The sequence below is a fragment of the Orcinus orca genome, chromosome 8 (genome assembly GCF_937001465.1).
Source record: "Orcinus orca chromosome 8, mOrcOrc1.1, whole genome shotgun sequence".
NCBI lineage: Eukaryota > Metazoa > Chordata > Mammalia > Artiodactyla > Delphinidae > Orcinus > Orcinus orca.
This window is the reverse complement of record NC_064566.1, coordinates 104,800,111-104,814,336: the sequence shown is the minus strand read 5'-3', so window position 1 is coordinate 104,814,336 and position 14,226 is coordinate 104,800,111. Positions and strand designations below refer to the sequence as shown.

The window sequence follows — 14,226 nt, the reverse complement described above, 5'->3', positions numbered from 1 at the left end:
AATGTAATAAGGAGTTAGAGCACTAACCTCGAATGAGTTCTTTCCCCAACTGACTATTGATATTGATTTTTTTTTTTTTTTTTTTTGCATTACGCGGGCCTCTCACTCTTGTGGCCTCTCCCGTTGCGGAGCACAGGCTCCGGATGCGCAGGCTCAGAGGCCATGGCTCATGGGCCCAGCCGCTCCGCGGCATGTGGGATCTTCCCGGACCGGGGCACGAACCCGTGTCCCCTGCATCGGCAGGTGGATTCTCAACCACTGCGCCACCATGGAAGCCCGATATTGATTTTTTTTAATTATAAATTTATTTATTTTTGGCTGTGTTGGGTCTTCATTGCTAAGCCCGGGCTTTCTCTAGTTGAAGCCAGCAAGGGCTACTCTGTGTTGTGGTGCGTGGGCTTCTCATTGCAGTGGCTTCTCTTGCTGTGGAGCATGGGCTCTAGGTGCTTGGGCTTCAGTAGTTGTGGCTCGCGGGCTCTAGAGCGAAGGCTCAGTAGTTGTGGCTCCCGGGCTTAGTTGTTCTGCGGCATGTGGGATCTTCCTGGACCAGGGCTCGAACCTGTGTCCCCTGCATTGGCAGGTGGATTCTTAACCATTGTGCCACTAGCGAAGTTCCTGATTGATTTTATTAACAAGATTATCAGCTTTTACTTTTCCTAAGGTATCAACAACCAGGCCAAACATGGTAACTTAATCAAGACAGATCAGTGAAAACATGCAGATTTTTTCAGTTAAACGAGGGATCCTACTAGCTTATTAACTGCTATTTACTAATAACTGACTGATGTGTAGACCTGTAATAGAAGCACAGGTAAAAACTGTACGATTACAGCTACTTTCATTTTTTTGCCAGTGACTCTGAATTTTAGTTTCCAAATGCATGACACGAATATTCCCCAATATATAAATGTTAGTTTGTATGGGACTTCCCTCGTGGTCCAGTGGGTAAGACTCCACGCTCTCAATGCAGGGGGCCCAGGTTTGATCCCTGGTCAGGGAACTAGATCCCGCACGCATGCTGCAACTAAGAGTCTGCATGCTGCAACTAAAAAGATCCTGTGTGCCACAACTAAGACCTGGCGCAGCCAAAATAAATAAATATTTTTTAAAAATGTTAGTTTGTATTGTCAGCACTTTACAGTGTACAAAGCACTTTTAAACACATTAAAAGAGAAATCAGTTCCATGGTTTCTAGTAGGATCCTGGTAATAAAAATTTGCCCTCATGCAATATTTAATCAAGAGACTCAAATCACTCCCAAGAAGACATGGGACCCACCTAATAAATACCTTTCAAATCTACATAAAGATGAACTTGCCTAATAGTCAGATGGTACTTTTGGAATGTCCTTTCTTAGTTTTAGTCCCCTAGCTGTATTAAAATAAGTGCATGTAGATTATGTGAAGAATGTCCTGTGACCAACTTTTGGTTCATTACTGTGTTACTAAATGTCTGAATTATGATAATTTTTTTTATTGTCAAATATAAGAAATCTGACACTGGCTGAAATTCTCTTTTACGGTTCTCTGGAATCAACACTTAACCTTAGTTCTTATGCCCATAGGTTTGCTAAAGCCTCGCGCAAATTAAAGTCTCTCAGAAAGAATACTTCTCTGGACTGGAGATTTTCTGTGGTACCCTGGCTAAAATCATTTTGAAGATTTTCCTTCCCCATTTATCTTTGCTGCACCATGGCCCAAATTATGTGTTTATAATCAGAACTTTTAAAATTATGATTTTACTGGCTTTTATCCAAAACAGAATCTGTGGAACATTAAATTCAATTTATTTTCCTTCTACTTCTCTTGTGATAATGAGTGTGCATTTATATTTGAAAGAGTTGTAATCCTTGGGAATACAGTACTCTTCTGTTTGCCGGTATATCTCCAACTATTTTCATTTAATTGCAAGTCTACTCCTGTGATAGAGTGTTACGTGTTGAATGCATGCCCCCTTGTTCATGGCATGCCTTTTTAATCAAGTGTGACATTCAGTCTCAGGAGAGACTTTGCTTTAGAGTAAACTCCTGAAGTATGAAGTATGTTAGCCAATAGAGATGGTTAGCTTTCACAATCTCTTTGGAGCCATCTGGATGAAAGGCTTTAGCAAAATGTAAGAGTACTATCTTTATCTTCTTTGTTAACGAAAGATTATTACTAGCTATTTGGTAGTTAACTCTCTCAAGAATTGGTGCTTAGCAGTAGTATAATTTTTCCTGTGTAGATGAGCTGTCTAACGATCTATTGATAAGTTTTTGTTGTTGTTTGTTTAGACGCTGTTTACAGACCCAGGCCAGGTAGCTTATGTCCAACAGGATGCTACAGCTCAGCAGGTAATGAGTTGCTTTTTTGCCTTTTTGTTGATTGTGGGTAATACTGAAGTTACCCTTCCCTGGAATGCCCCCAACCCTCTGTACTGTGCATTCTCTGGATGTCTATTTCTCATGCGTTTAGAATATTCTCAATGTCCATTAATGAAAACAAAGCAGGACATGACACTAACACACTGGAACCAGTATACATTGCAATAGCGTGGTAATAAAAAAATGATTTGTCAGGGAAATTTAAGCATTAAGTTACAATAAGCATATCAACTGGATATTGGTTCAAGTTCCAAAGAGTAATCCTGAGTTTCAAAAGTGTCTATGGAAATTGGGAAACATTTTAGTACTTGGTATTTTTTTTACATTATTGAATTATAGTTGATATACAATGTTGTGTTAGTTTCTGGTGTACAGCAAAGTGATTCAGTTATATATATATAATATATATATTCTTTTTTCATATTCTTTTCCATTATGGTTTATTACAGGATATTGAATATGGTTCCTCGTGCTATACAGTAGGACCTTGTTGTTTATCTATTTTATATATAGTACTTTGTATCTGCTAATCCCAAACTTCAAATTTATCTCTCCCCCTCCTTTCCCCTTTGGTAACCGTAAGTTTGTTGTCTATGTTTGTGTATCTGTTTCTGTTTTGTAAATAAATTCATTTGTATCATATTTTAGATTCCACATACAAGTGATATCATATGATATTTGTCTTTCTCTTTCTGACTTACTTAGTATGACAATCTATTTTTAAATATTAGGGAAAAATTCCTGCTTAAATTACATATATATTTAGCGGCAACCTTCCTCATTCTACTTTCAGAGAATTGAGATTCTTCTTGGTTTTCTTTTAAAACATTTCTTTCCTTTTATCTATATTTCTAATATATCCTACTTGACTTTGAGGGACTTCTTCGTTATTTTCCTCCAGGTTGCAAAAGTGATAAGGAAGGAGCAGAAACTAGATATTGTCAGTCTTACCCTCAAGGGAATGTGAATCCAAATAGTTTTATTTTCATGTTGGCTAGTATGACTGTTATTTAGCTATACCACTGAGTGTCATGAGTAATTATCAAGTAAATTCTCATTAGTAAGCACTTTCTGCTTTTAAAATTTTTTAGTAGGTGATTTGGAAACTTGCATTTTAAAATTTGGAAAATGAACAGTAATTGTGTTGATATTATTTATGAAATCTAGCGAGAATTAGGAGTCTTCATCGTAGCAGTTATGGTTGAATTTATTCCTGACTGGTAGTGACCTACAATTTTGTGGGTCTGCCATCTTGAATGAGAACTTGTCTTAGTTCATCTGGGCCGCTGTAACAGAATGCCATACACGGGGTGGCTTACAAACAACAGAAACTTATTTCTCACAGGTCTGGAGGCTGGGAAGTCTAAGACCAAAGTGCCAATAGATTTGTTGTCTGGTGAGAGCCCTCTTCCTGTTCACAGATGGCTGTGCCCTCACATGGCAGAAGGGGTGAGGCTGGTCTCTGGAGTCTTGTATAAGGGCACTAATCCCATTCATGGGGGCTCTACCCTCATGACCTAATCACCTCTCAGAGGCCCCACCTCCTAACACCGTCACAATGGGGATTAGGTTTCGACATATGTATAAACTTTGGGGAGACACAAATGTTCTGTTGCAGAGTTACTATTTTATTTTAGTAATTTTGTGCTAATTAAGTTTACTCTTGATAAAACAAATCATGTCCATTTCTGTGAATATTTATTGATTCCACCAAGCAAGCAATGGATAGATTTAATTCATTTTTACAACTTGGAAGGAAAAAAATAAAATGAAATGCCTTTGTGTTTCATAGATGATTAATTCATTCACTAATATTTGGAGTAATGATTTTTTTTTCATAAAAAGTTGAAGCAATACAAAATAAAAGAGAAGTACATTAAAAAACCCAAACGAGCAAATTTCTGCCCAGGAACATCCTCATTAATTTACAATTGGTAACTATTATTCTAGACTTCCTCCCAGACATAAAACAGACAAAGATAAACAAGCAGGGGAAAATTGTGCCCTAAATGCTATTATTAATCTAAATACTTTAAGCTTAAATTTACTTGAGTGTAATAGAAGGAAAGCGAATGGAGGTGAACCGGAAAGAGGTTGGAGTCCTCACGGTTTCCTAACCGGCCTTGGGCTCTGGTCCCCTGTGTCCTCAGCTCTTGCTGTGATGACCTGACATCAGCACACTGACACTTCCTCCCCCTCCTCTCCTCCCCCACTGTTTGGTGTTAGTTGCATTATTATTGTAACTAATGTATTTATGTTCTGTTCAGTAACCACAGCTACTAAGAATTTTGCTCCATTATCTCCTGGCATTTAATTTATACAAATCTTGAGTCTAATTTTGATTATTTTCCTCACTCCTTTTCTATCTTAATGCCTGTTTGAGTGTTTCTTTATCCTTGAAGTTTTTCTTTGAAGTCTAATGACTTCACCAGCATTTGAATCAGAATTCCCTAGGACAGGGTGTGTCCTTTTCATGTATAGGTTAAGACTCTGTTTCCGGAACATTTTCATCTATTAGGTTTTTGAAGATCTATTCAGTTTCATTTGATATGTTCACTTTTCCAGGAATATCAGTGTGAGTATATTGACTCTGCTTTCTATATCTAACATTCTCTCTGTGCTCATTTTTATATCTATTCTTTTCCACGTTATTTGTGTAATTTGCTTTATGTCCCCCATATTTCCTTACTGTTTTTTAAACTTTTTAATTAAATTATAACATACATATGGAAAAGTGCAAAAACTTATAAGCAATAGTGCAATGATATACCACGAAGTGAACACACTCTGTAACCAACACCCAGATTAAATAATAGAACATTACCATCTCCTAAAAGCCATCCTCACGCTCTCTCCTAATCACTTCTCCTTCCCTTCTCCTCAAAGGTCACACTCTCCTGCCTGCTGACACTGTAGACTGATTTTCCATGGTTTTGAACTTTATATGAACAGAATACCTTAGTATGGTTTCCTTTTTGTCTTTTTTTTTTTTTTTTTTTAAATTTTTATTTTGGCCTTGCCACTCAGCTTGTGGGATCTCAGTTTCCCCATCAGGGACTGAACCCAGGCCACGGCAGTGAAAGCGCGAAATCCTAACCACTAGACCAGCAGGGAACTCCCCTTTTTGTCTTGTTCTTTGGTTTAACATTCTGCGTGGGAGAGTCACGTTGTTCATGTTGTTGGGTGCCCCCGCGGTTTCCTTCCCTTCTATTTTTATCGCTATATCGTGTTCAGTTTTATGAAAGTACCATAATACATCCAGGAGTGTGATCCTCCCTCCACTTTGTTCTTCTTCAAGAGTTTCTTGGCCCTTTGCTTTTCCATACACATTTTAGAATCAGCCTGAAGTTTCCACCGAAGTCCTGCAGGAAACTTACTGGCATTTCGTTGCATCTATGGATCAGTTTGTGAATCACTGACATCTTTATAATATTGAGTCTTCCAATCTGTAAATATGATCTATCCACGAGTTTGTTTATTTTTAAAATTTTTATTGAAATATAGTTGATTTAGAATGTTGTATTAGTTTCAGGTATACAGCACAGTGATTCAGTTATACATACATGTATAAATATATGTATTCTTTTATTACATTCTCTTCCATTATAGGTTATTACAAGATATTGAGTATAGTTCCCTGTGCTACACAGTAGGTCCTTTATTTTATTTTATTTATTTATGTTTGGCTGCGTTAGGTCTTCGTTGCTGCGTGCGGCCTTTCTCTAGTTGCGGCAAGCGGGGGCTACTCTTTGTTGCGGTGTGCACGCTTCTCATTGCGGTGGCTTCTCTTTGCTGCAGAGCACGGGCTCTAGGCACATGGGCTTCAGCAGTTGTGGCTCGTGGGCTCTAGAGCGCAGGCTCAGTAGTTGTGGCGCACGGGCTTAGTTGCTCCGCAGCATGTGGGATCTTCCCAGACCAGGACTCAAACCCGTGTCCGCTGCATTAGCAGGTGGATTCTTAACCACTGCACCACCAGGGAAGTCCCAGTAGGTCCTTGTTGGTTATCTATTTTATATATCATAGTATCCTTGAGTTTTAAATAAAAGTTGAAAATTGTCTTCTGGGTAGAGGTTTTTCGATAGATTTATTCCTAGATATTTGGTGTCTTTTGATGGTATTGTAAATTATGGTATGATTTTTTTCAAATTTTATTTTCTAAGTTCTATTTCTGATTTTCTTGATAAATAGTCAGGTTGTCTATGATTACTGACATTTTTACTTCTTTCCAATATAAGGAAAAAAATCCAAAACTGGATTTTTTTCCTTCTTTCTGATATAAGCGTAAAAAATCCAAAGCTGGATTTTTTCCTTCCAGTTTTATTGAGATATAATTGACATATAGCACTGTATTATAAGTTCAAGGTGTACGGCATAATGTTTTGACTTACCTACATCGTGCAGTGATTGCCACGATAAGTTTAGTGAACATCCGTCATCTTCAAAATTAAACAAATAGAAAAAAATATTTTTTGGTGATAAGAACTCTTAGCATTTACTCTCTTAACAAGTTTCACATATAGCACACAGCAGTGTTCATTATATCTATTGCATTGTACATTACATCCCTAGGACTTATTTATCTTGTAACTGGAAGTTTTACCCTTTGACCACCTTCATCCAATCCCCCCTCCCCCATCCACCACCTCTGGTAACCACAAGGGGCATCTCTTTTTCTATAAGTTTTTATGTTTGTTTTTGAAGTATAATTGACCGACAATACTGTGTTAGTTCCGGTTACACAACATAATGATTTTTTTGTATACATTTCATACATTCCGCGATGTCTAGTTATGATATGTCACCACACAAGGATATTACTCACTGACTGTATTCCCCACACTGTACATTTCATACCCATGACTCACTTATTTTGCAACTAGAAGTTTGTACGTCTTAATCTGCCTCACCTATTTCTTTCCTTCCCCCACCCTCCGATACTCTGGTAACCACCTGTTTGTTCTTTGTCTATAACTCTGTTTCTGTTTTGTTATGTTTGCTCACTTACATCTTTTATTTTTTATTTCTTCTTTTGTCCCCCCTTGGTCTGCTGGCTAGGATCTCCAATACATTACTGAACAGAGGTGGTGCTAGTAGGTTTGTAGATTTCTCATTTTCCTTCCTGATCACAGAGGAAAAACTTTCACTACTTTACTATTAAGAATGATGTTTAGTGCAGGATTTTCTTTTCTTTTTTTTTGGCTGCACTGTATGGCTTGGCTTGTGGATCTCAGTTCCCCGACCAGGGATCAAATCCGCGCCGCCTGCAGTGGAAGCGCAGAGTCTTAACCACTGGACTGCTGGGAAGTCCCTAGTGCAGGGTTTTTATAAAAAGAACACATTGATTAAGAAAGCTCCCTTTATTTATAGTTTTTAATGCGTGTTTATTATTGATTGATGTTGATTATTGTTCATGGATGTTGATTTTTATCAAATGCTCCTTTTGAATCTGTTGAGATTTTTCTCTTTACTGTAAATAAGGTGGATTATATTAATTGATATTTAAAAGTTAATCCAGCCTCGCATTCTGTAATAAACTCTATTTGATCCTTTTCATATATGTCTGGATTTGGATTTGGTCTGCTAATATTTCGTTTGGGGTTTTATATGTTTATTCAATAGTTCACTGTATTTTAGCCAGTGTATTTGTATTTTTTTTCTTTTAAAGTAGCTTTCATCTTGATGATATTTTTTTCTTTTAATAACATCCTGAAAAGCTACATCATCATTTTTGTTGGCTGTATAGTATTCTATTATGGGGATGTACTATTATTCATATTCTCCATCTATTGTTTTATATGTATGTTCTTTCTTTCTTTCTTTCTTTTTTGCTACTATAAAGAACATTCTCACAGATGTCATATCAGATTATTTCCTTAGAATAAATTCCCCAAAGAGAAATGATAGAGACTAAAGGTAGTCACATTTTAAATTATTTAAGAACCAAGATTTTTGTGAAAGTGAAAAAAGATACAAATATAAAAATCAAACACTTTAAATACAAAGTTAGAATCCTAAATTTGAATTAGAATATCAGTATGAACTCATGACTTTTTTTTCTCTTAAAAAACATGTTTTCTAGTTCTGGCCACTGAAAAGGTTTAGATGAAGTCATCAGTCCAGTAGCAATGATGTAGTCTCTAACTACAGTTTTCCAATAAAAGGAATCAGGGCTACTTAGAAAAATGACAGATTCTAGCCCTGGGGCAGAAAATGTACAAGATGTGCCTGAAACATCTTGTCTTATCAGAATGCAAGGAAGCGAGTAAAAACTTCTCTTCTGGGGTCCTGGGAAGGAACTCAAGATCTAACTTGAAGGAGCCAAAATGGGACAATTTGACTCATAAAAAAGGAAAAATATCTACAGTAGATTGAAACACATTAAATATATTTAAAATCCACAAGTTCATACTGATATGAAAAGAAATAACTCTTTGGTCACTTTTTGAGGCTGCTAGGGGACCACCACATTATTAGGAAAAGTGGTAAATGGCTGGAAAGAATCCAGCCTTTCCCCCCGAGTGTCCACAGGTAAACAATCACTTGATGAGGGAAATTTCATTATAGAGGCATCCAACTAATAAAGAAATGGGGGACGACTGGCGGCTTAGAGTCTCACCACTTTTCATCTCCTATCGTCAGAAAAAAGCTGATGAGGCACTTTGTAATGAATGGATCAACTTACCCCCTGAACATTGTCAATATCACTAAAAAGAGAGAACATTCATTATAGGGTTCCTGGTGTTGTGTACCTCCTCTTGACATACAGCACTGTATTTTTCCACATAAGAGGTATTCCTCCCCCAATATTGAACGTGAATCTGATCGAGTCTCTAGATTTCACTGCCAACTAATAGGAAGCACAGTAAACAAAATGGAACAAGTTACAAGACACACAAGGATGCAGTTAGCACCATCTAGACAAATTGCAGAAGAAAAGAAGAGAAATGGAACTTACAGATTAAAGGAGACTTCAGAGACATAGCAGTCAGATGCAGCACGTGGACCTTGATTGGGTCCTGATTTGAACAAAACAACTGTAAAAAAAAATTATGAGACAATTGGGGAGATCCTAACAATAATTGGATATTTGGTGATGTTAAGGAATGATTATTTTTTAGGTATGATAATAAATAAAATATAAAAGTCCTTTTCTTGTAGAGATATCTACTGAACTACTTAGAGATGAAAATATATAATGTTTGAAGTTTGCTTCAAAACAATCGAGTGAGGGGGAAGGTGGGCGGGAGAACAGCTGAAGGAAGGTGAGCTCTGAGTTGATAATTGTTGAAGCCAAGTGATGTATTATACTATTCTCTCTCTTTGATATAGGTTTGAAATTTGTCATTATAAATGGGAAAGTCATTTTGATAGGACTTTCTAAATTGCTTTTCAGATGCTGAAAAAGTTTACATTCCCACCAACAGTGTATGAGATCGCCCATTTCCACACGCCCTTGCCACGTTGGGTATTTGCATTCTTTGAATATTTTGCCAATCTGATAAGGAAAGTGGTTATTTTGTTGCTTTAATTTTAAGGTATCATTTTAATTAGAGGTTTTGTTGCTATTTGCACCTTAGAGGGCCCTTCCTCTTCTCCAGTCTCCAGAAACAATCTGCCTGTTTATGTTTTGTACAAAAGAAAAGTTGTTCTCAGACAGCTCTGTGAACCCGGCATAACAGGCAGTACAGCCATTGCCTTAGCATCTGTCTTTATTGCAGTTTCCTTTCAACCCGCACGGTTTTTATTTCCGGCTATAACACCTCAGTGATTATCAGTTAATTCCATGACCTGGATAGATTCTGGATAGAAAGTTAGAGTGAGGGTTTAACATAGATGATGGGTGCTTTTTTTTTCAATCCTTAGCAAAAAGGTGCCTGTTTTTTCAATTGTCTGTAGTGGTGGCAAAATCCATTTGAAACCTTTTTCATATACGCATTCCCTCGTCCGTAAGGAAGGCAAGGGACTCTCCAGACCTAGAAGCACAGTCTCCGCTTTGTTTCTGAAAAGGAACATGTGTGGCTCCCCACACACTGAGAGGAAAATATGCTGCCCTCATAATTGGTCTCAGTAGGAACCCGGAGCATTCTGTTGTGTTTGCTGCTGTCCAGTGTAGTTTCATGTTTCACTCTCGGATAAATTGTATACTGAAATGCATTATGTCGTTTCAGAAATAATTACCGAGAGTGATGTTCAGTGGGAAGGAGAAAGTATACCACGAGTTTAACAAATTCCTTTTCCTCTTGCCACGCTTTATCGTGTGTGACAAAATGAACGGGCGTAAACTATTTTTGTTACTAATCTTTTCCTCTAAGTGAAGTTGGCACCACGGCTCCCCGCCCTGCTGCCGGGCCGTTGCCTCAGGAGCAGGTGTGTTACCTCGTTGCTCGTCGCTCGGGTACTCACGGTGTATGCGCTGTTTACCTTCTCCTTGAATCGACTCAAGTCCACAGGGGCCATTGTGATGTAGTAGAAAAGCAGGGCAGAGTCAGAACGTGGATTTCCTCTCTGCCACTTAGGAGCTGGGTGGTAAAGTGATCTGGCCTCAGAGGAATTTAGATTCCTCTGGCACCGCAGTAAATGTCAGTTGAATTTGAATTATTAATGAAACAAACCTGTAATGCATTCCTACTGTGTGTTAAGGTCCATGCTATCTGAAATACACGGTTCTTACCTACAAATGATTATCCCCGCTTTCCATCCCTTTTCGACGGTAACTTGCAGGATTCTGGTATATGTTCCACCTGTGCTTTAGCATCAGTCCCTCTAGGAAATGCTGAAGGCTTCAAGCCTTTTCTTTGCCACAGCCTTTGAGGAGAGTTCCAGCCCAGGGACGAGGAGGTTGTCCGTCTGTTTTGATGTCAGCTTTCTCAGCAGTGGCGAGAAGCCAGCAGTAACTTGCCTGACCCGCAGTCTTTCTAGCAGCATCTGTTGGGGAAAAATACAGCTCAGCTTCATGGGAGTTAACTCCCAATTGCTGAATCCATTCTTTCAGGTTGGCTCTGCAAAGAGATAAAGAATTTATGAGGAGTGGAGGTGGATATATGCTTTGGTTTGTTCAGTGTGTGATAACATTCATCACTAAGGCTGGCATAAGCTCTGAGTGGCTTAGAGTAAAGGGTGATATCGAAGCTGCGCTCTGAGACAGCAAGTGGGAGCCGATCAGATCAGGGTGCAGAGGGGGTGGCAGATGCAGTTCTGTTGCCAGAAGTCCCTGTTCTTTTGCTTGTTGACTCCTCATGTCAGTGGGCATTTTATTGTTGTTATTGAAGTTGAAGCAGAAGCACCTCCCAGAATTTTGTCCTCCTGTCTACACTTCTGAAAGGCCCCGAGCTACAGATGGAATGTCATGCAAGAGTCTGGCTCCTGGGTTAAGTGAATGCATGTTAAAACACGCATGTGCTATCTGAGGTAACTGATTTTATCTGCCTTCTTCAGCCTGAGGGTTTCCCATGTTGGGCAGTGACCTTTAACTGCCTTGGCAGGTCAGATTCTGTAATATTGTTTCTTTACAGAGTTTGAGAGGTTCTTAGATGCACCACTGAGAAAGGATGTTTCTCTGAAGAGCTGCAGAATGTCATTTCCCAAAGGGCCAGATGTATTTCCACAAACTAATCTTCATTGGATACCTGCTATGAGGCCAGCAGCCTTTTAAGGTTGTAAAGGAAATACATGCTGTCACCTCGGTCCTTAAAGAACTTAGATAATAATAATAATCTATTACTATTAATATTAAGCACTTACTAAATGCCAGACACTCTACTACTGGCCTCATATACACATTGTTCCACTTAATCCTCACAACAACCTATGAGGTATGTATTACCATGCCCATTTTACAGATAAAGAAACACAGGTTCAGAGAAGTGTGTTAACTTGCCAGCATCTTAATCGAAATCTGTCTGACTCCAAAGCCTGTGGTCTGCTTGCGTGAGGTACAGTTCGAGAGGCAAGCTGGGCTCCCAGGGAAATGCACACGAATTGGCAATGGAGACAAAGCTACGAGGAACAGCTAAGGTGTGACATGTCAGAACCAAGATTCTGAAAGATCTTGGCAGACTGAAAGAACAGAAAAGACAATAAAATGAAATTTACTAGAGATACATGGCCATTTAAGTAAAAATCAGCTATGTAAGTCCTGAGTAGGAGAAAAAGGGTTCAGTAGCGCTTTCTGAGCAGACAAGAGGACCCAGTGACCTGCCACTTCCAAATGGGGAGCACTAGGACGTGGCGGTCTCCAGTAAACGCTGGTGCAAGCTGATGGGGATCCGCTGAGGGGTGAATGGACACAGCAGGACCGTGAGCAATGGGTCAGTGCATTAGGGGTTTGGGTCTTGAAGTACTGGAGGAACTGTCTTCATGTGGCACAGAGGGGGCACTTACTTGGTGTAACTCGAGAGGGAAGTCGGGGAGGTCTTGACTCCACGGGAACATCCCTGAGCTGTTCCAGAACCATCCGGGCTGCCTGGTGGGCAGTGTGAGGAAACGTGAAGCCCAGGCTGGACGGTGTCGCTGGGTGGGATTCTGTGACTCCAGGGGCTGCAGAAGGTCAGAGCAGAGAGAGGACGCTGTTCCCAGAGAAAGCGGACGACGAGGACGGGGTTTAGACGGTTGCCGAGGGAAGAGCATTTTAGGCGAGGAAAGACAAAGAAAAAAGGGAGTAGGCACTTCCAAACACGTGTCTTACTTGTTGAACAGGGGGAGGGCATGGCTTGAGTATGAGTAATGGTGCTAACGGAGCAGGAGAAATGCGCTTGCATCAGAGGGATCTGAGTGGTATATATCCCGAGGCCGCTTATTTAGAAGGTGAGAACTTTTAAGGTACCATTATTTTCTTCCGGTGTATTTGGTAAAGTTAATCGAATCCATGACCCAAACCGTGTCTTATTTGCAAGAGACTAATTTCAGTGTGATGAACAAAATAGGCATCTCTTTCCTTGTTACTTACAAACCTCGGCCTCTCTGAAGTGTGTGACAGGAGAGCTGGTACCCACTGAATTCTACCAACTGCGTCTTGCACCACGTGTTCAATTTTAAAGCCACGTGGTTGAAGGTGGGTCAGATCTTTACCTGCATTATGGTGTGGCCCCCTGCAAAGGCAGGAGGGTCCCCACCCCAAACCAAACTGAGGCTGATGATACCACACATGTTCCAGGAGGGTTTGGAAGGGTTCATTACTTTCATATTTGAAGTCTCCGGGGAGACAGGGCAGGCCCCTCATGCAGGTTTGGAAAGGCTGAGAGAGGAAGGAAGTGGGACTTGAGGTGAAGGCTGGGATCGGCACGACAGTCCCCAGCACGTGGTCAGGGGCTTGTGGGATCTGAAACTCCCACTGGCACCGGCGGAGCCCAGATGTTGGGCAGAAACAGCAAAAAAGGAAAACAGATCCCTTATTACAGCCCATAGATGGAAATAAGAGTCATTTCTGCAGGGCCTCGAAGGGAGCTGGCGAGAAGAGTATTGCACCAAAACCTTGTGTTCTGCGTGTGTCCTGGCTAACCCCAAACAGGCTGTACTAACATTACGATTAAATGTCGTCCAGGCCTCGTTGCCGGTGCACAGCCAGGTGCTACCTTCGCTTGAGGGTGTGGGTGGCACGGACCCTTTGGCGACCCTGCAGAGCCCCATCGCCAGACTGGAGGCCAAGGACGAGGAGGACTCAGAGGACTCGGAGGAGGAGGAGGAGGACGGCGGAGACACAGACCTGGACGACTGGGAGCCTGACCCCCCTCGGCCCTTCGACCCGCACGACCTGTGTACGTAGAGCCGCCTCTCGGGAGCGCGTGTGGGCGCAGGGCGGGCTGGCCCCTGCCGGGGCTCCTGGCGCAGATGCTGCACCCGGTCTAGGTGTCGCCCTCACTCCATCC

The 14,226-nt window shown here is 40.5% G+C and overlaps 1 protein-coding gene and 1 long non-coding RNA gene across 3 annotated transcripts in view; one reads left to right on the top strand and one right to left on the bottom strand.

The window, feature by feature from the left end:
- Positions 1-14,226, top strand: part of PRDM10 (PR/SET domain 10) — an 88,470-nt gene that overhangs the window by 33,567 nt on the left and 40,677 nt on the right. The window contains exons 4-6 of one of the 2 annotated variants that reach the window (XM_033406985.2): positions 2,273-2,332; positions 9,756-9,827; positions 13,902-14,115. In XM_033406985.2, coding sequence (XP_033262876.1) covers positions 2,273-2,332; positions 9,756-9,827; positions 13,902-14,115 — 346 coding nt within the window. The remainder of the gene's footprint in view (positions 1-2,272; positions 2,333-9,755; positions 9,828-13,901; positions 14,116-14,226) is intronic. The other variant, XM_004280486.4, reaches the window with a different exon arrangement.
- Positions 3,676-12,882, bottom strand: LOC117196849 (uncharacterized). The gene is made up of 4 exons (XR_004477246.2): positions 12,743-12,882; positions 11,034-11,287; positions 9,318-9,396; positions 3,676-6,798 (listed from the first exon to the last, which is right to left on the bottom strand). It is a non-coding gene; the product is annotated as an uncharacterized LOC117196849 (long non-coding RNA).